Source organism: Aythya marila, assembly GCF_965140915.1.
Source record: "Aythya marila genome assembly, chromosome: Z".
Classification (NCBI taxonomy): Eukaryota; Metazoa; Chordata; class Aves; order Anseriformes; family Anatidae; genus Aythya; species Aythya marila.
In genome coordinates, this window is record NC_139080.1 from 74618657 (window position 1) to 74639724 (window position 21068).

At 43.2% G+C, this 21068-nt stretch overlaps 1 protein-coding gene across 2 annotated transcripts in view; it reads left to right on the plus strand.

Annotated features, from left to right (window-relative positions):
• The window catches only part of SVEP1 (sushi, von Willebrand factor type A, EGF and pentraxin domain containing 1), a 122651-nt gene that overhangs the window by 84164 nt on the left and 17419 nt on the right, over positions 1–21068 (plus strand). Inside the window, exons 31-43 of one of the 2 annotated variants that reach the window (XM_082782918.1) lie at positions 464–637; positions 3052–3171; positions 3808–3984; positions 4752–4836; positions 5156–5347; positions 6293–6460; positions 8175–8847; positions 9952–12731; positions 13941–14166; positions 14979–15134; positions 16754–16817; positions 19048–19221; positions 20551–20724. In XM_082782918.1, the coding sequence (XP_082639044.1) occupies positions 464–637; positions 3052–3171; positions 3808–3984; positions 4752–4836; positions 5156–5347; positions 6293–6460; positions 8175–8847; positions 9952–12731; positions 13941–14166; positions 14979–15134; positions 16754–16817; positions 19048–19221; positions 20551–20724 (5163 nt within the window). The remainder of the gene's footprint in view (positions 1–463; positions 638–3051; positions 3172–3807; positions 3985–4751; positions 4837–5155; positions 5348–6292; positions 6461–8174; positions 8848–9951; positions 12732–13940; positions 14167–14978; positions 15135–16753; positions 16818–19047; positions 19222–20550; positions 20725–21068) is intronic. The other variant, XM_082782919.1, reaches the window with a different exon arrangement.

Below are 21068 nucleotides of genomic sequence, written 5' to 3' on the forward strand. Positions count from 1 at the left end.
CAAAGGCAGAGTGATGCAAGGGTTGTGAGGTCAGTTCCCATCTCTCCATCATGGCTAGTTTTGCAATGGTCAAACACAGTAACACTCAGATTGTTTTCCAGTGAAGGGAGACACTAGGAACCTCCATGCAAACTTAGTTTTTCTTTCTCGTTAAAATTCACTAGGATCATAGATTATCAGGGGAAGTGTCTTGGGACTGAAAGGTGTCTGCTCAGATGTTAGTCACAGATGGCTTTTCCAGAACTTGCAGAGCAGCAGGAGCTGAAGAGTCCTGCTCAGTCTCTGTCAGAGAAAAAATGAAGGCCCTCCACTCAACCAGGAATCAATTAGCTACCTCAGAAAAATTTGGGGCCTGCTTGTGGATGTGCTTCCACAGTTGTTGGATAGAAAATCTCTCTGGTGGTGGCTCTGGTGTGGAATTATTCTGAAATTGACCTGTGCCCTTTTTTCACTCACATTGCAGGAATCAGCTGTGGAGTGCCTCCACCTTTAGAAAATGGGGGTTATGCAGCTGAGGACTTCTTTGCTGGCAGTACCATTACCTATCAGTGCAATAATGGCTACTATTTGTTGGGCGACTTCGAGATGTTCTGCAAGGACAACGGGAGCTGGAGCAGCATTTCACCATCTTGCCTTGGTGAGACATGCCATCCATATGGCTGCATGGGCTGGCAATCTTGCACTTCTGTGTCCTTGGGTTTGGGTGGGATTTCACTCTGAAATTGTGAAAGCTAGCCAGAATCTCAGAAATTACTCCCCAAAATACTCACATTCCTGAAATCCTGTGCTCAGCACTGTGTCAAAACAGGACTCCAGTCTGGCACCTTTCTCTCTCAGTCCCCTTGTAAGACCCAAATCCTGTGCTTCCTACCTAATAAGCCTGCAATGCACTCCCAGCCTCTCTCCTTACAGGTTCATTTAGCCCTGGAGCCCTTGCATTTAGCCCTGGAGTCCAACTTGTGCATTTCCCTGCACTTCAGTACAGCTGTCAGCAAGCAGCTGCAGCCTTGAGAAGGCTGGGAGTGCAGTTACGGGCACAGTTCACATAATTTACCATAATTTTACCATAACTTACCTCCTGGTCAGCTGGATCTGATGTACCAGATGCAGCCACAGGAAGGGAAAGGTGAGACTAGCATGGTACTGCATACAGAGGGCTGGTGGTAGGGCCATGTCTCCAGCAGATCCCTGCTGGAATCCCCTAGCTAGCTGTACTCAGGTTACTTCTCTCTTGGTCATGCTTAACGGGTGAATTGCGTGAATAACCTGGCAAGGCATTTATGTTTGATGTGACTGGTTGTTTTTTCCTAAATATATAGGTACAGAACATTTATTTTTTTTCAGTCAAGATGAGCAAAAGCAAAATGAAAAGCCTCTTAGTTCTGCCAAAATTCACTTTGGAGTAGGATCCATCTTGTTTTGTATGATCTTGTCCATCAAGACTCCTCCAGAACCTCCAAGCAGACCATCCAGACTGTTGTTCCTCTCTTTGCTGTTCACCTTTGCACTTTATACAAAGGTCTAAACATGAGCAGGCACAAAACAAATGCTGCAAGGCTGTCCATGTAGTTCAGCATCTGTGCAGTATAGAGAGTAATTTGGGAAGGAAGTGCCCTGTGCCCCGCCTTCTAGCTTGTCTTCTCTCTGATAAAGCAGAATAGACACGGAAAATGGAAAAAAAAAATAAAAAGAAAAAAATAAATAAACGAAATGAAAACCCTGGCCCATACTTTACCTTTTTTATTCACACTTCAGACAGGTGCTAACAAAGCATGATACAACTCTAGGGCATTCCTTTTGCTGTTACAAATCTGATTCATAGTGTCCTTCCACTCTGCCTTGCCTTCCCTTTACAAGACATTACTGAGGAACAGTCATTCCATTTCTGCTGTGGTAGCACTTTGCATTCTCTTGATACTTGCATAATTGGCAACTGTTTTGATTTAAAAGAGCCATTTTTATCCTGCGTGTCAGAGAGAAACTCCCTTTCTTTTCAGAGCGTTCTCAGGTTCTTTCATGCTGGCCAGACTCATTCAGCAGTGAGGAATGAGCACACCAATTCAGAAGATCTTGTTGCTTTTTTAATTCAGTTGCTTTTTTTTTTTCTTTTTTTTTTTTTTTGCCTGGAAGTAGGCAAAGAACTCCAGCTATGTGTTTGTATACTGTACCTAGTTCAACAGCTGTCCTGTAGCTGGGCTTAGAAATGAAGAATTGTTCTCTCTCTTAACGGTCTGATTTATATGGGGAATAATCCCTGATGCCAGCATTTTTCAATGAGATACTTTGAAATTGATCCTTGCAATTTATTACTCATTGTTTACATACCACGAACACTTCTGCTCAGTCAGGATTTGAAAGCTGATATGAAATAATCTGGAGCCAGCAATATTTTTAGCTGTACAGTACCAAGTGACTTGGAGCATAAATCATTGGTTGACATTTCTAGGCATTGTTATCATATAAATAGATAATTATTATAATAACTGATATGCTTTGAACTAATCTTAACTTTTTTTTTCTGGCAACTGCGGGTTCTTCTCTTTCCTAATCTAGTGTAATTCTCTGTAGCAAAGATGGGGCTTTTCTTGTATTTTATGTCCAAAATGTTTCCTATATGGGCTAAGCAGTTGGGAAGTTTGAGGTGTAGAGGATTTTCCAAGTAAGTATTTAATGCAAAGTCATTAAATTAGTATCTGTCAAAAACTGCCTATTAGTGTCTGTCAAAACTGGTAAACAATAACACATGAGTTACAATGTCTTCGCATGAGTTCCCTACCTGGAAATAAGGTACTTTGTGTGGAAGTATTGACTGATGGTTAATGAGGATTTGTCTCCTGTTTTCTCACTTTTATAATATTTTATAGTTAATTAACTGGAAATGTAAACACTAATTTAACGATTAAATGTTATTACTAGTACATCAAAACTGTGACTGAGTGATTTTTCATTATACTATTTAAACTGATTCCTGTTAGTGAGACAGATGTTTGAAGCAGATGCATATCACAATTACCACCCTAGAGACATCTTTATTATGTTTCTTTTTTGTAGATGTTGATGAATGTGCTGTTGGATCAGACTGTGACGAGCACGCATCTTGTCTTAACACAAATGGATCCTATGTTTGCACTTGCATCCCTCCTTACAAAGGAGATGGTAAAAAATGTACAGGTATGAGAAATAAAAACATCAGGCTAGCCTTCCAGGAGTCTATATGGGCTAGTATCCTGTCTTCTGTTGTGAAGAAGACTGACTTCAATTATTTCAATAACTGAATAATTTATAATTATTCAAATTACTGTTGCCAATAATTAAAAGGAGGGAGGTACAAGAGCAAGCTTGTTCTCATATCCAAATCAATTTAGCCTGAATCAGGCTGGAAATATTAAGCAAGGTGGCTTTGTGTCAGCACTGCAAGATGTTGGCATAGGTTGGCATAAAAGGTGTCTGAGCTGATTTCAAGTTGAGGGCTGGGCATGCTGGGCTGGGCTTTCTCTCACAGGGGGAAAAATGGCTGCAAGATGTATTTGTTTCTGACAGTGAATGCAAGCAGCCACAGTGCTCATACTGTGAATGCAAACTCAGTTATAGAGGGCTGTATCAAGATTAGCTTACTTGCAAGAGTCTTCAGTTTCTGTCACTTACATACATGACAGAGAAAAGCTGGCAAGCCTGTAAATTACTTGTGGGTATTTTCCACGTTTGTCTTTCCTACTTTCAGAAGATTCCCAAGGATATCTCCTGCAACTTGTTCATGAAACCTGGTACTTAGTGATGTTATTAAGAGTTTTCTCTCTTCTTTCTCAGAGCCGGTGAAGTGCCGTAATCCAGGAAATCCAGCGAATGGACGTTTGTACGGGGACATTTACAGTGTTGGCAGTGAAGTAACGTTTTCCTGTGAAGAAGGGTTTCAGCTGACAGGAGTGACTAAACTTACGTGCATGGAGTCTGGACAGTGGAGCCACCCAATACCATATTGTGAAGGTGTAGTTGCTGGGGAGAATGCTGATTGTAACATGCATTGTGGTAGAGTTGGAAGAGGAAGAGACCAGAGAGTTGAGAGACTTCAAAGACCTTGACAGCTAATGCAACCTTGTCCCAACAGTCTTGGGCCACAAGGCTGAAGTCTCTTTTGTCTTTAAAGATATAAGCACCAGCTGAAGCTTTTCTGACAGTTGTCGTGTTCATGGTGGCACTCTTACACAGATTCTCCGAAGTGACAAAGGTCATGTCTTTCTCTTAATGTAAACTTTAAAACTGTCTTCTCCAAGCAGCCTCTTGTTTTCAAGGAGCTTGTGGAAACTTAATGTCTTAAAGATCATTAACAGTATTTCAGTGGATAAAAAGCATCCAGGGAGGACAGGCTACAGCACATACATATACATGGCGTAATTGTGGAAATAGTTTTAGAGAAACAGAGCTAATGAGGTGAAACAATAGGGTAAAAGGAAGAGGTTACAAAGAACAAATGAAAAGGATTTTTTTCCATAGGAAGAGATGGAGTCCTCTTGATGCTAAAGTGTGTGGGTTTTGGAACATTTCCAACTGCCAGTTTCCAGTTAGTCAAATTTCTCCACAAGGTGAAGACAAATAAAGAGCCCTACATGTCAGTTATAGCTTAGCCAAGAACCCACTGTTTTCAAGAGCTTTAGATCTCTTCAAGCCTACTTAGTAAAAACAAAGAAAATCCTGACGTTGTTATTTTTGATTTGTGTTGTATCAACCTCTCCTGTGATCCTGTCTTTTTACAGCTATATCCTGTGGAGGCCCAGTTATTCCAGAGAACGGTGTCATTTGGGGCTCAAATTTTACATACCGCAGTAAGGTGATATACAGGTACGAATTCCGTATATTATTTATTAATGACTGAGCTTTATTAATGACTGAGCATCCAGCAACAAATGAGAGTTAATCTAAATTCAGAGAGAGGTTGAAATAAACGGGGAGGAGGAAGATGGGATTGAAGTAATGGAAAGACATTTATTTATAGTTGTGGCTGTTCACTAGCAAAGCTGAATGTTTACTGTGCTAATTCTCTGCCCTACAGAGAAAACTATCATCTGAGGGTGTGGATAAAAGGGTGTGAAAGGGGTGGCCAATGAGGTTGTGCATAAAAGGCTCTGTATTTGATAACACTTACTTTCTTCTCACACAGATGCAATGATGGGTACCGCTTAGTGGGTGAAAAGGAAATTGTCTGCCTTGCTAGTGGCGTTTGGAATCTTCCTCCCCCCTCCTGTGAAATGGTGACATGTCCTAGCCCACAGAACATCAGCAATGGAAAATACACACTTAATGGCACAACCTACCTTTCTTCTGTGTCATACACCTGTGACAATGGATACAGGTAAATGCAGAAACATTCCTGAGTCAAATGCAGACAGCATGCTTCTGCATTTAAAAAAAATTCTGAAAGATCTAACTTACATGTGAAAAAGACAAGGCTGGGATGATTGCTCAGAAAGATAGAATACTAAAAGAAAAATTTTTAAAACTTCTTTATATCTTGTAAGTAATTCCTGTTTTCCATACTAAATTGGAGCAATTCAGGAAGGCCATTCAATATCTTCCATGCATGTATATATATATATATATATATATGTATAAAAAACATTTTCATTTTTACCATTAAACTCTTAACACATATTTTGAATATTTGTAAATCAGTTCTCATTATTTTTGAAGCTCTCATTCGTCCTTAAAGATTATCATTCACCTAATTAGCTTTGGAGCATATGCAGTATTATTTTTAGTATTGTTTTACAATGCCTTTGGTGAAAGAATCTTCTGGAATTTCCCCATTTACTCCTTGACATCTCTGCAGTAGTTACTTGTTTTAGGCTTTTATTCTGTTTTACATTTGTAAGCAAATATATCAGAAACACATTTTTATTAGGCTGCAGTTGAGTGTTTAAGTCCATGAGTGAATCAGGTCTCAGACTTAAGCCTGATTGCAACCCTCAAGATAGGAATGGTGTTGGTGGTGAATTTTTAAGCTTTTGTATCTCAAAAATGGACAAAGCTACAGCAGAAGTAAATGTGTGTGTCTGCACAGTGCATTGAGGCCCCACAAGAATTCCACCAGCTTTCTCCTCAAAATATCTGAAAAACAGCTTTTTTGAGAGCATCAACAGTGTGTTTTCATGCATTGGAGATTCTGGCCTTTGCTGAAGTCAGACTCGCTTTGGCTTCACTGAGGCCAGGAAATCAGTGGGGAGCAAAGCACCTCTTGCTCTCTCTGTTTCTCACACAGCCTGAAACAGCAGTCTTAATAATGATCTTTGTGTCTCAGCCTTCAGGGACCCTCTGTACTTGTCTGTGCATCTTCAGGGAACTGGAACAGCACACCGCCAGCTTGCAGCATTGTCTCTTGTGGGTCCCCTCCTGCCATCAAAGATGCGATCATAAATGGAAATAACTTTACGTTCGGAAGCACGGTCTCTTACACATGTAAGGAAGGGTATGTATATTCTTGCTACTGGATTAATACATGGGACAAGTAAAACTGGTGCAGTCCACCCAGGCTTACTGGCAAAGCTGTGTGCTCTGTTTCCTCATGACTTCGTAACTGCTCATGAATTCATTTTCGCTTCTCCTGTCTTGACTGTCTGGAAATTAAACGTGAAGGAGACGTTTTGGGGGCTGGCAGGTTAGTATGGGACACCAAGGTATTTCCTAAGGTGGTCAGCTCCACATCAGCTGAATACTCCCTAGAAAAGAAGAATGGAGAGGAGTCAGAGGGCATGATAGATCAGTCTCTTGGACTAGTCCAGACCCAATTTTATCAAAGATATGGCTCCCCTTTGATGGTCTAGCATGAGTGTAACGCTGGCCTCTGATCCTGGAAGAACCTTTGCACGTGTATCTTTACAGCCTGTAAGCAGTTGCATTGAATTTCTTGAAACTGTTCTGTCCAAAAGCCAGAGTACATAGGAAAAGCTTTTGCAAGGTCAGGCTGTAAGTGACTGGAGGATTTTGTGCTTCTTGATGAAAAAGATAGATTAGGCAACAGCATTTTTTTCTTGTAAACTAGTTTTGCAATATTATTTGAAACATCATTGAAATAAATTCTCCTTAGTCTGTTTTCTTGACCGTATTAAGATTCAAAAAGCTGTTTCTTTTTCCTGTGCAAGTATTTTAAATAGGATAGGGTATCAACATTTAAAGAGGGTCACTGCTGTCTGTGTGACAATTGATAGAGTGGATAATATTAAGGATTGACACATAATTTCTCTGGAATCCAGTCACAAGGCTCTGAAAACGTATCCTGCAGACAAGACAAAACACTTTTACAGAAGTTGCCGTCAAAATCCGAACAACCAGTTCCCAGCCAGAAGCTGGAGTTACTGGGACCTTTGGAATAGATATTGTTTCTTTGCTTTTGGTAAGAGACACTACAGAAAATTTAAAACTGAACAAAAGATGGTCAAAAATAACAAATTGCATGTTCAATCTGCAGGAATTTAAATTAGTTGATAAGCAGCAGGGAATAATGCCTGTCACTGCATCCCAGAGACAGAGTAAATAAATGTAACTGCATTTAGAGTAATCACACAGTGGAACTTCATTGTAAAATATTATATGTTTTTTTAAATCAGGACTAAAAATATTTGCTTTTATATCAGTTTCTACAGTGTTTTTTTAGGAAGTTGTTACAAAATTGCTATGTGCATTATTAGCAACAGCATTTCTAGGATTCTCACCGAGGAGCTTCTTATCGTTTGCAAGTGTGAAAATAGATCAATACAGCTGACAACAGGAATCCAAAAGACTTTTACGGGCTTTTCGTCTCTTCTTCCTCCCGTCAGTTCTGCTAGAGGGGAATACTTTCTGAGTGGGATAGGTTCTTTGAGAGTTGGACAGACTATCGCAGCACAATACTAGGTTTGTTGTAACAGCGAAATCAAAAGGGAAGTTCAGAAATGGTAATCAGATGGACAGACCAGAGAAGAGCATTATGCTCAAGGCCTTCTGAGTTCTCCCTCGTGAGATTCTCCATACCTCACCTGTGGACACGTTGGCTTTGGGATTTTATGTCTGAAATCGCTGTTGTAAAGAATCCTATTTGTTTATCTTCTAGGGTGCTAGCAAACTTGTTCTGCAGGGGGATCAGGAAACTGTACATTTGACAGTGCTTGCTTTTTTGACTCCCTGTGTGGTTTCCTTATCCACAGTTACACGTTAGATGGCCCTGCAACCATAGAGTGCTTAGCCAGTGGTGAGTGGAGCGTGAACCACCAGCAGTGCCTGGCAGTATCCTGTGATGAACCACCCCATGTGGAAAATGCATCGCCGCAGAGAGCCCACCGCCTCTTTGGTGATACCGCTTATTACTTCTGCTCAGACGGCTACAGCCTGGCCGATAACTCTCAGCTGCTTTGCAACGCAGAAGGGAAGTGGGTGCCTCCCGAGGGCAAGACGATGCCCCACTGCATAGCTGATTTCTGTGAAAAGCCATCCACTGTCTCATACAGCATCCTGGAGTCCGTCAGCAAAGCCAGGTTCGCAGCGGGCTCCATCGTGAGCTTCAAGTGCATGGAAGGCTTCGTCCTGAACACTTCAGCCAAAATTGAGTGCCTTCGAGGGGGTCTCTGGAATCCTTCTCCATTGAGCATCCAGTGCATCCCAGTTCGCTGTGGAGAACCTCCCCACATTGCCAATGGCTATGCCAGTGGGGCCAACTACAGCTTCGGAGCAGTGGTGGCTTACAGCTGCAACAAGGGCTTTTACATCAAGGGGGAGAAGAAGCGGACCTGTGAGGCCACCGGCAACTGGAGTGGCAATTTGCCCACATGCCACCCAGTGTCCTGTGGAGAACCACCCCAGCTTGAGAATGGCTTTATTAAGGTATAAAATGAGTTCTCTCATCTGCCTGGTAGCATAGCACAGTGAATGTCTTCATAATTGATACTGTGTTGTATTTTTTTTCCTCTTCTATTTTGCTTTGCTGTTAAAGTTGTGGAAAGATGTGACTGGATGGAACAAATAAGCAGAGGGAGAAATGGGTGGATTTGTAGAAGAATCATGTTTAAAAAACACAGACACTTCTATGGTATTTCCTCTCGTAAAATGGGTTTTCAGTTAGGAAACTCAGGGCATAGTATTACAATCAATTGATTTCCTTGATACCTCACTCTTCACTTGTTCCCTTCTTGGGTGGCTTTCCAAGAGCCATCTGGAGATGTATGAAGTACTATTGCCAGTTCACAGGCCTTGCTCTTTTTACTGCTGTGAAAAATATTCAAATTTGAAATAGGTACATCACTTTGGGATAATTTCTCTGCTTTGGATGCAAGAACATTTATTTACTGAGGTCAGAACTTGTCCTTTTTTCTGTCAAATTGCATTGCAACAATGCCTAAAATTAAAGATCTCCTTGTGGCAGCCCAAAGCTGTAAAACTACTCAATCTGTGTTAAGTAACCAGTTGCAGAGCTCATCCTGCAACTTCGAGGAGCTTCTCAGCTGACTGCTCAGGACCCTCCAACTGCACACGTGGCACTTATAAAAGCCTCCTAGCAGTAGTACACCTGAAGGCTCCAGCCTTGAATACACCTGTAAACTAAGGAACCTGAGCGGCAAGAGGGTAATAGTTTCCTGGCAGCTTCTCCCAATATGTTTATTTTCTGTCTTCCTGTCTGCATAACTTTTAACCTTACAGGTCAGGGAGGGAGAAAGCAGGAGGAAATACTTTCTAGATTTGCCTTTTAAGCCTTGAATTTTCTCTTTTCTTTTGATGTTGTGGTCAGATTCCCTGACAACAGAGTGCAGTATTTGAGGCAAGATGTGCTGTGCCTGTTACTTACGCTTGTTTCTTTGCAGACAGCCTTGACCACTGCCTGGGATCCAGCTATAACCTAGAGTGAGAAAACAAAAGTAATGCTATCGTTCTCCCTGTGTGCCAGTCATGCATCTTCATTTCAGATATGTCTGTGTCTCATCTGTTTTACAGGAAACAACTGGGCGCTTCTTTGAGAACCAGGCCAATTATCAGTGCAAGTCTGGCTACCACCTGGTTGGGAGCTCGCTCTTTATCTGCCAAGCCAATCGGCAGTGGTACAGTGAATCACCTCCTCGCTGCGTTCCCCTCAGCTGTGGAAAGCCACCACCCATCCAGCATGGCTACTCCAAAGGAGAAACCTTTGATTTGGGCTCCAAAGTCGAGTTTTTCTGTGATGAAGGCTACGAGCTGATTGGAGATGTGTCTTGGACATGTCAGAAGTCTGGGAAATGGAACAAAAAGCAAAGCCCGAAGTGTGTGCCAACAAAATGTCCAGAACCACCCTTGGCAGAAAACCAGCTAGTCTTGAGGGAGGTGACTAACCAAGTTGGTGTCGTGCAGTTCTCCTGCAAAGAGGGTTATGTTTTGCATGGTTCCCCTGTGCTGAAATGCTTGCCCTCTCAACAGTGGAATGATTCCTTTCCCTTCTGCAAGGTCGTACAGTGTCCTGCACCTCCGTACATCCCCTTCAGCGACCCCTTGACTTCATCCCTTCTTTTTGGTAGCACTGTGAAGTACATCTGTGTGGATGGGTTTTTACTGAAGGGTGAATCTACTATCAGATGCCAGGCTGATGGCTCGTGGAGCTTGCCTTTGCCAGAATGTATTCCTGTGGAGTGCCCCCAGCCAGAAGAAATTCAAAATGGCATCGTTGATGTGCAGGGCCTCACCTTCCTCAGCACAGCTCTCTATACTTGTAAACCGGGCTTTGAACTGATGGGGAACACAACTATCCTCTGTGGAGAAGATGGCCAGTGGCTTGGAGGAAGGCCAGCTTGCAAACCCATTGAATGCCCAAGGCCTAAGAAGATCCTCAATGGCAAATACTCATTCACGAACTTCCACTATGGGCAGACTGTTAGGTATTCTTGTGACAGAGGTTTCCAGCTCCAAGGGGAGGAAACGCTGAGCTGCCTGGAGACAGGAGAGTGGAGCACAGATGTTCCCTCCTGCAAAGCCATAAGTTGCCAGCCCCCTCAGCCTATCGAGAATGGCTTTGTGGAGGGTGCAGATTACAGCTACGGGGCCATGGTCATTTACAGCTGCGTGCCTGGCTTCCAGCTCTCTGGCCTCGCCATGCAGACGTGTGAAGAATCAGGCTGGTCTAGCTCCACTCCATCTTGCCTCCCCACCGACTGTGGCCTACCTCCTCACATTGATTTTGGGGAGTACGTGCAGGTGAGGCACGGGGAAAGACGCTCAGACCAGGAGGGCGTTACAGAGAGTCCCTCCCTTTCACACATGCTGCTGGCTGGCCATATGAAGGACTTCAAAAGCTCTTCAAAGGAGAACGGTGCAATGCAGCTGACCACTTTCTTGTTTGGAACTATCATTTTATACTCATGTTACTCTGGCTATGAGCTCTTGGGAAACCCCATTCTAGCTTGCCAAGAAGATGGGGTCTGGAATGGCACTGCCCCCTCCTGTGTTTCCATAGAGTGCACAATGCCATCACCTCCGGAGAATGGAGTTTTATATTTCACGGAGAACACGCTGGGTAGCGTGGTGCGGTACACCTGTAAGCCAGGGTTTACACTTGTTGGCTCGGACACGCGGCTGTGCTTGCCAAATCGGCAGTGGAGCAGCAGTGCTCCGTACTGCAAAGCAGTAACATGCAGCTCACCCGCCCAGCTGATGAACGGGAGCATAAGGGGGGAAAACTACACGTATGGGAGCGTTGTCTACTATGAGTGCGATCCTGGCTACCAGTTAAATGGCCCCGCAGAGAGGAGGTGCCAAGAGAACCAGAAATGGGATGGCAGTGAACCGATTTGCATCCCCGTTTCCTGCAGCCCACCGCCAGTTTTGGAGAACGGTCAAGTGTCTGGGGAGGAGTACACATTCCAGAGGCACACCGAGTATAGCTGCAATGAAGGTTTCCTGTTAGATGGGGACAGGAGTAGAGTCTGCCTTGCAAATGGGAGCTGGAGTGGAATTGCTCCAGTTTGCAAAGCTGTGACCTGCCCCATGCCTCTGCCTCTTGCCAATGGGAGAATTATTGGCTCAGATTTTGGCTTTAGGAAGGAAGTGCAGTATCACTGCAACGAGGGATATAAACTGCAAGGAGCATCCACGCTTACCTGTCAGAGTGATGGTACCTGGGATTCAGAAGCTCCACGCTGTGAGCCAGTCATCTGTGGGCCTCCTGAAGACATCTCCCACGGCTTTCTGAACGGCTCAGACTTCACCTACGGGGAATTTGCCCAGTATGTGTGCTTTCCTGGCTATAAGCTGCATGGTAATCCTTCACGGCAATGTTTGTCCAATGGTTCCTGGAGTGGAAGCCTTCCATCCTGCCTCCCCTGTGAGTGTCCTGCACCACAGATCCAGAACGGGGTTGTCCTTGGTGAAGATTTCAGCTGTGGGAAAAGCGCCCAGTTTCAATGCCTGGAGGGCTTTAAACTGCTAGGGCCTTCCGAAATCACCTGTGAGGCAGCTGGCAGGTGGAGCTCTGGGTTTCCTCGGTGTGGGCAGATTTCCTGCGGCTCCCCACCCGTCATCCCCAACACGTTTATCAATGGGAGCAGCTCTGCAGATGAGAACACCATCGTATACACCTGCTTGACAGGTTTTGTCATGCGGGGGAGCCCAGAGCTGACTTGTGTGGAGACAGGTGTCTGGAAGAAGCCATACCCAAGCTGTGAGCTGCTAAGCTGTGGCCCACCACCTTCTGTCCCCAACGCAGAGGTTCTCGGGAACACTCATACCTATGGGAGCAAGGTCCAGTACAGGTAGGAACACTGCTGCCATTCTGTTTCCGTAGAGTCTCGTAAGCAATGAAGATGGGAAGTTTATACACCCTTTTTAGAAGACCTGGAAGAAAAGTTATGCCTTATTATATGCGTAGAGAGACAAAGCCCACATTCCCATGCCCATAAAAAATTTTATTTGGACCACTGATAAAACTCCAGCAAGGTATTTCAGCATGTTGGGCCGCACTCCTCCACCACCTTAGTTTCCTTTTCTTCTTTGCTTTCCTCCTCTCCACCTCTGACACTCTGCTCTGTAGGGCATTTTTATTTTTTTTATCCCTTTTAGCATGCCATTTACCTCTCCTTCCTGCTTCAGCTACCAAATGTAACACAGAAGGGCTGGTCTCCTGAAGTCCCATTTTCTGTACTGCAGCATTGCACTGTCGACAGGTGCTGTTGATGCAGTTACTCCTTTGTCATAAACAAGAAAAATGGGTTTTTGCTGGTTTCTTGGAGGGTGCACACTGCAGATCCTTTTCTCCAAGGTGAGGACTTCCTTGGCAGAAGGGGAGATTTTGGGCCGTAAAAACAATAAACAGTAGGAGGCAGAACTGTGAGATTGCATGTGGATGGGTTTAACAGAATCAGACATTGCTGTGCATCTTTAACAAGATGAAGGGGGTCTGCCAACCTACAACTAAACCCACTGCTGGCCAGACCCTGCAAGCCAGCTGAGTTGATCTTGGTGAAGCACTGCATGGCAGAGAGTAAATCAGCCTGAAACTTCTAAGCAAGCAATCTGTGGTCAGCCTAAGGCTTGGTTTACTCTTGGAAGAAAATGAGATTGTCTTTAGAATTGTTGGCTGCAAATGGGATATCCAGCAATCGGGAATCAAGAAGCTGCAGTAGCATTTGGCACTCACAGTTTACTTAACCAAAAGCCCTCCTCACAAAGGGAATGGCAGGGACTGCACCAAGGCATTTGGTATTGTCTAAGCACTAAAGCTACCAACTCACTTTCATTATGCTTCAGCAACATGAAGCAGCTGGAGATGAAGTCTGAAACTTCCAACTCTTGCAACAGAATAAACTCAGTCAAGGCATGCTTCTTGAAAGGTTCCTTTGAAATAAAAGAAAAGTCACTAGGTGTGCTTAAGAACAAATAATGTTGAAAAATGTCTTTGTAACTTGTGGATCAGTTTGTCCCTAGCTGTTTCCCTGTGCTCAGGTGTTAATACTCTGTTGCAGATGCCTGGAAGGTTACACAATGGTGACAGAGGTGGATGTATGCACTTGTCAGGAAGATGGACAGTGGTCTCCTCAAAGTATTTCCTGTTGCCCCAGAAAGTGTCCACTCCCAGGAAACATCACCCATGTAATAGTACTTGGGGACAACTTCACTGTGAATGCAAACATCACTTTGTCATGTGTAGAAGGCTATACTCTGGTGGGAGCGAGCACATCTACATGCAAGGTATAGTATTATCTGCACTGTTCTATTTTGCAGGCTCTGTTGAATTCAAGAGTCATCCTCTTACACTCATTAGCTTTTGGCTCTTTATTGCACACAACAAAAAAAAATGCAAAGCATGTCCTGCAAAATATAATATATATGCCTTCTTGTTCACCAGTAAACACATAATAGACTTTCAGAACTGGAAATTAATAACTTCTTCTGTCAATAACTAATGCTGTCCTTCAGAAAAGCATTCCTTTTGTCACATTTAGGAGAGTAAATCATGAATCATTTTTACTGGATTAGTACTTTTTGTAAGCAAAGGATCTCCTCTTCGCTCTTACAAAGATTTGTTGAAGTAAGAGCAATTGTGTTTGATGCTTGTCTGTTCAGGTATTAGACCTTCTTTAGGACCTGGGCAGGCAGCTGAAGCACTTAGTCATAGTAGGAGACTTTCAGCCAAGAGAAAAGTACAGAAAACATGGAACTGAGCACCTGCAGTTTCATTCCACTCCTGATGGGTTCCTGAACTATTAGATGACCTTGTATAAGTGAACTTGCTTTTCAGGTTTCTATTTCCCCTTTTATATTTTGTTCCTTCTGTCTTTCAATGCTGGGCATTCCTTTCATAACTGAGCTCCAGTTTTTGTTGACGTCTACTTATATTACTGAGTTTCTTTAAAGATTTCACAGATAGTATTACATTAACTACATCAGTATGCCCACAGCTATTGGATGTTTCTGCTACAATTTTCCTAACTTTTTCATTTAGATACGAATTTAGCATATGGACTGATGCATTCACACTTTTTATCCTGCTTATTTTTCAGGAGAGTGGTGTTTGGGTGCCAGTGTTTTCTGATGACATCTGTGTTCCTGTGTCATGTGGGACCCCAGAATCTCCAGAGCACGGATTTGTGGTTGGCACCAAATTCAATTATAAAGACGTGGTTCTTTATAAATGCAATCCTGGCTATGAATTACAAGTAAGCAAGCTCAATCTCTAGCACTGCAGAGCTTTAGTTGTCCGTTCTTACCTGTTCTGACATAATGACTGTGAGAACGTATTATGCCTGCTCCATATTGATATATTTCCTTAGCTGCTATAGAAGTTCAATATCTGCTTTTGTTGTTGTCTATAGAATGCTCATGGTATGTCTGAGGTATTACCTGAATTAGTTAACAGTACAACTGAAGCAAATATAAGCATCCTCTTCAAAGGCACGTATTCAGCAAATACCTTTCAGTGTTGTTGTTTTTTATAGCTGAAGTTTATTTCAATCCTCAAAGTACAGCTTTTTTTTCTGTGCATAATTATACATACTTGTGACCATAAATCATGGAAGAGTAAATTTCTCGCATGTGCTCTCTTGAGCTCGCTCTCTGTTCTCAGTTAGATCATCTTCTTCCCTTTTCCAGTCCCATAATATTCCAAGCTCTATGTCTTCTGCATTCTGCCTTCAAAACTCAAAGCTCCTGATAAATGGCACTGCCCTCAGTTCTGTGATATTGCTAGATGATGTAGAAGTGTTTTGTCTTCTTTGATAAAACACAGAGATTGCAGTTTGTTTAATGGCAGCTTTATTCCGTGGTGTAGATGTGAACAAAGTCCTTTCCTGTCTATTGTTTTTACTATGAGCATTGGGCTATTGTTCCTTGCTTAGCTCTGGAGCACTACTGATACCCAGTTATCGGGACTCATGCTAGCCAATTCATAGCAGCCTCATTTTCAAAATCACAGTGAGTTCAGAACTGAAAATTCATTGCTGAGGTACAGCATGGCCTTCACCATCCCCAGGTGATGGCAGGATGTGGGATAATCCTGTCCAGATGTATGAGGTAGCAGTGACAGGTGCTGTCTCTTAACTCTGCACTTCATGAGTACCAAACAAAATGCAGTATCGTGCTTCCTTCGTGCAGTGGTGACTGATAATAAATACAAACTTCATACACCCAGACAGGATTGCATTCACTTGGTCTCTCAGTATATATAAAAAGAAGAGTTTAGAGAATTCACGGGTAACAATAAATCTAATTTCCAGACAGAAACAGAGACAGAGGACAGATATGTAGAATTGCTGTATTTTTGGTGGTAATAAATCAGTGCTTTTGTATAGTGAAAAAGGTCGATCTGTGTGCTTTGTAGGCCAGCTTCGCCACCTAGTGTCAGTGTGTTTCCCTCTTGTTAGAGGTCCTGTGTTTTTCTCTCCAGAAAGAAAATACATTGGCTGTAATGCCTGGTGAAAAGAACGCAAGTTAGATTTTCATTAAGTGAGTACTGGAAGGAGAAAACGTGCTATCATGACAATTTCTGGGAACAAGAATGGCAAAACTGACAAAAACAGTGATACTCCAGGGAGAAGGACAAGGAAACTGACTGACCCACTAGCATTTGGTTTGTAAACAGTACCCTGCAGTTTGCAGGAAGGAGTTCTAGCCTAAACTCTCCTCATCAGCTTGGGCTACAAGCATTTAATTCTGTCTTTATGTGGGTATATGTACCCGTTGGGAAGACATGCTGGCCTTGCTGTATACCAGAGCTGTTGGGAAAAAAAAAGGATTGCTAAGTGAAGCTGTTCTTTGAGCAATGTCTCTTGTTTTGTAGGGTGATACGGAACGGACCTGCCAAGAAGACAAGCTTTGGAGTGGCACAGTGCCAGCATGCAGAAGTATGTTCCATCTGAGTTTGTCACTTGATGAATTTGGTCGAGGGTGCTTTTAGCCTGAAGACACTTGTGGTCATTTTGCCCAATTTATAACTCATACTGTCTTCATATGTCTAAAAATTGTCAGTAAGTACCACTGATAGCACACTGGGAGACGTGCAGAATTGCTGGTGTGCACAGGTACCTGTGTTAAGGAAATCACTACAACTTTCCACTACTGTGCCCCTGTACCTCTAAGAAAGCTGGGCAAACAGGTAGCAAAGGGGTTGTTGTTCAATCCTTCCGTTTACGTATACTTTACTTCAGACATAGGGCTGCATGCTTAGAGGAGCCTTTGACACATTCCTTCTGTTGTTTCAGCTTTTTGCATCTTTAGATAAGTTTAATGGAAATTGTTAATGATGTTAAGAAGTTTAAACATTTTCTATTAACTGCATGGTTAAATAAGATGAGGTACAGGGGGTTCAGAGAAACAGCAGAGTTTCTCTGAAACTACACAAAAAAAGAGTAGCAATGACAACCTGAAGAGCTGTTGTCTTGTATCAGGTTATTGATACAAGAGATTACGGTCATATTACTTTAACAGATTATTGTCCATCTTGGAAGAGTAATATCCGAAATTTAAACAATGCTGCCATTTGAGGTCATGGTTTCTCAGGTTGCTAAGAACCTTTGCTAAGAACCTAAGAACCACAGTTGCCCAGAGCTGTGGATACTCAACATCCTGAACTGTATCTCTATGGATGCTCATTTTCAAAGGTACTTCAGCTCTGTGCGATGTCTGATTCCCTCTGCCTGCAGTGCCAAAACAGAAGCTGTCAACAGAAATACTTACATGGAGTTCAGCTGTTGGCTTCAAGGCCTCCTGCCAATAAAGTCACAATGGATTTTGTCTTTGAGCAGTATCTGAGAGCACCAAATATTATTCTGCTGCTGTTCTGCTACTCAGGAGCAAAAAAGCTGGGAATGCCCATATAAACACAGTGTTCTTTCCCTGTTTGTCAGGGTAAAAATCATGGAGGAGCTAGGAGCAGGACAGGCTGTATGCACTGGGTCTGGAGTATATTTCCTATGTTACAGTGGTATCATGTGGGCCCCCAGAGGAGATAGAAAATGGATCTGTTCAGGGAGAGGAGTTCTTGTTTGGCAGTGAGGTTTTTTACAGCTGCGACCCAGGTTTTGAACTACAGGGACCAAGCCAAAGGATTTGCCACGTTGACAAAAAGTGGAGCCCCTCTGTTCCTTTATGCAGGAGTAAGTAGCAAGCACAGCGACACGGTGGCAGTTTCCCAGGAGGGTCAGGAAACTAACTGGCATCGTACTTTTGCTGTCTTCCACCTGATCTCCTGCTCCATTTGGGGGTGTAACAGGAGGAGCCAGCAGAAAAGCCAGCTGAGAGGTTCTCACCAGCAGCTCCTCTCCCATCTGAAGGGAGCTCCTCTTGACATGAGAAAATGAACAACCATAGAGCTGTGCTCAGGTTACTAGAGGAGTGCGTCCTGCTCTATTTCATTTGCTTTGCACTGTGGGTTGCAGGGCCTTGAACACCATGCACTGAGGTGATTTGTCTCTGTAATGTCAAGGCTAATATGTGTTGGTCCCTGGTATGTCTGGAGATCGAGACTCTGCTCCTTAGGATCAAATCTTGGTCCTGTGAAGCAGAAGGTGATTAATTGCAGGAGCAGGATCTATGACTTATTTCATACAAGTTATAAATAAAATCCCCAAATTTTGCAATTTCTACCAATAAATTATTTTCCATCTTTTCATGGTGATGTCATAGTCCTACTGCCTGTATTCCTTTCTCTTAGCTTTGACCAATTTGCATGGTCTGTGCCATAAGGACAGGACAGGGGACAAGATCTTCCTTAACTTCTGTCATTTTTCTTGGGGACATCCTGAGATCGTCTTTCACTGTACAGGGAGCAGAGAAGTCTGGAGATGCATCCTCTGGGTTAGTCAGAAGAAATATTCTGGGTCGCTGGATCACTGATCACTTACAACACTGTCAGATACACCAGGGCAGAGTCTCTCTCAGGTGTCTGCAGCCTGAACCCCAGGAGAGAGGGCGAGCAAGGCATTACATAACCTTTCTCATGTAGTACTTCACAGATTCTTTCTTCCCATCTTTCCTTTAATTCAGTCTGTGAGTAGAACTGCAGACAGTGTATGCCAGCCAGACAGAATGGGCTTTGTTGTTTGTATAAAACCAAAATTTTTTCTTCTCTTATAGGAATTACTTGTGGGCTGCATCCTTCAGTAGAAAAAGCAGAGGCCATTTCTACAGGAAGCACGTACAGAAGCAACGTAACCTTTGTGTGCAGCGCTGGGTATCACCTTGTTGGACCCCAGAATATCACATGTCTTACCAATGGGAGCTGGAGTAAACCTTTACCATCGTGTGAAGGTAAACATTTGGTGTCGTGGCCTGGCACATTCTGATCTGGGATAAGCAGTACCTCCCCCCACATGCATGTATATCACATAATCCAGGGAGTAAGCTGCTTTCTGGAAGCAATTCTGTAATGTGTGTTAAAAATTGTGCATGATAAATGAAACATCTCAAAAGGAACAGTGCCTATTACCAAACCATAAGGAGGTTTAGACATCATCTTTCTTTAGGTCTTCATCTGCAGTTTTACAATCTTAGTGAGAGATGACACTGCTTATCATCTGAGAAAATCGAACCATTAACTAAAGTTGATGGACTGTGAGGACATGAAATTTCTCCCAGCAGCCTTCTGAAGTCAGTTGCTACTTTGATATTCTTCCTCTGAATTTTGGGCCCCAAACCCAGCAACAGGATTGTCTCAAGGACAATATCAGCAGCTCTGCCTTTATCTCCACTCTCCTCACTTGAATAAATGCTGTGAGTGAACGATGTACCATTTTGCCCTTTAGTGCTTTCAGATGCTCCCTCGGTAGGTCCTGTAGCTTATGCCAAGCAGAGTAAGTGTCGAGCAAAAACTGTCTGTGTCATACAGAGTGTCATACAGAGTTGGTGGAAGCAAGGCTGTCAACATAAAAATGGAACAAAAACTTAAGGTCCCAAACATGAACAGGTAGCCACTGTTGTTGTATGACTCTGTTCAACGTATAAAGTGTATAGAAGCATAGTAAATTCCAGTATCATTAAGTATGAGTGTTCTCCTTTCCTGGCCTTTTAGCCATGAAAAGGCAAAGTCTGGGCTTCACGCTATTCCTTTCCTTTCAGAAGTACATTTGTCCATTTTTTGCTCATCTCACTTCCTTGGGCTGTCTGCCTGCTGGCTTCAGAAACACAGCAGAGAATCTTGAGGGGAGCAATTAGAAATTTAAGTGTCAGCACCTTCCATCAAACCCATCCTGCATCTCATCTGGTATTTCTTGTCTGTCAAAAAAGGAGGTTGCAAAGGGCTGCAAGTTTCTGAGGTCTCTCTTAGCAGTGAGAAGGAACCATCTCCATGTTCTGCCCTACAAAACCCCAGTACGAGGCCATAAATGTGTCCTTCCCTCTCTCTGCCCAATGTTGCTGACCTGATAAACGTGTGGCTGTGGCTTTTCTCTATCACTGGGAGGAGCTCCTTCCCTGACTTGACTGCGGTGCCTTACTGGGGCTACTGAACTGTCCCTCAATGCTCTTCATGGTTTATTAGTCTGTGGCTGCTACTTTAAACATACTGTGTGAGTAACTCAGGAACTGTTGGAAGTCCAGGTCTGATATCAAGCTGAGTTAATGAGAGCTCTTCCTTTGCAGAGACCAGATGCAAAGTTCCACTTTCCTTGCTGAATGGGAAGGCGATTTATGAAAACAATACAGTTGGCAGTACTATAGCATATTTCTGCAAGAGAGGATACAGCTTGGAAGGAGAACCTGCAGCAGAGTGCACAAGGGATGGAAGATGGAGCAATCCCTTGCCTCTCTGTAAACGTGTGTGTTTGCTTTGTAATGAAAAAGAGGTCTCAACTTTTAAGCATTAAAGGCTAGGTTGCTCTTCATTTAAGCCGACAGTAATTGAGAGCAACTTCTGCAGATATTTGTGGAGATGCACTGTAATTTTCTTCTGGAGTGGCCATGAGCAGAATTTGTCACTCATAGTTTAAAAAATTGGTTTGACCCGCATTAGGAGATACATTGGTGTGCATCCTGTTTTTACAAAGGAACAAAGGAAGCAGTTGCTGAGAGATGTTAAAGCATTATCTTGTCTGAGCGTATTTTTCTGACAGTAAAATAACAAGCTGTGTTCTGCATAACTCCCTTTGGTTGGAAAGCTG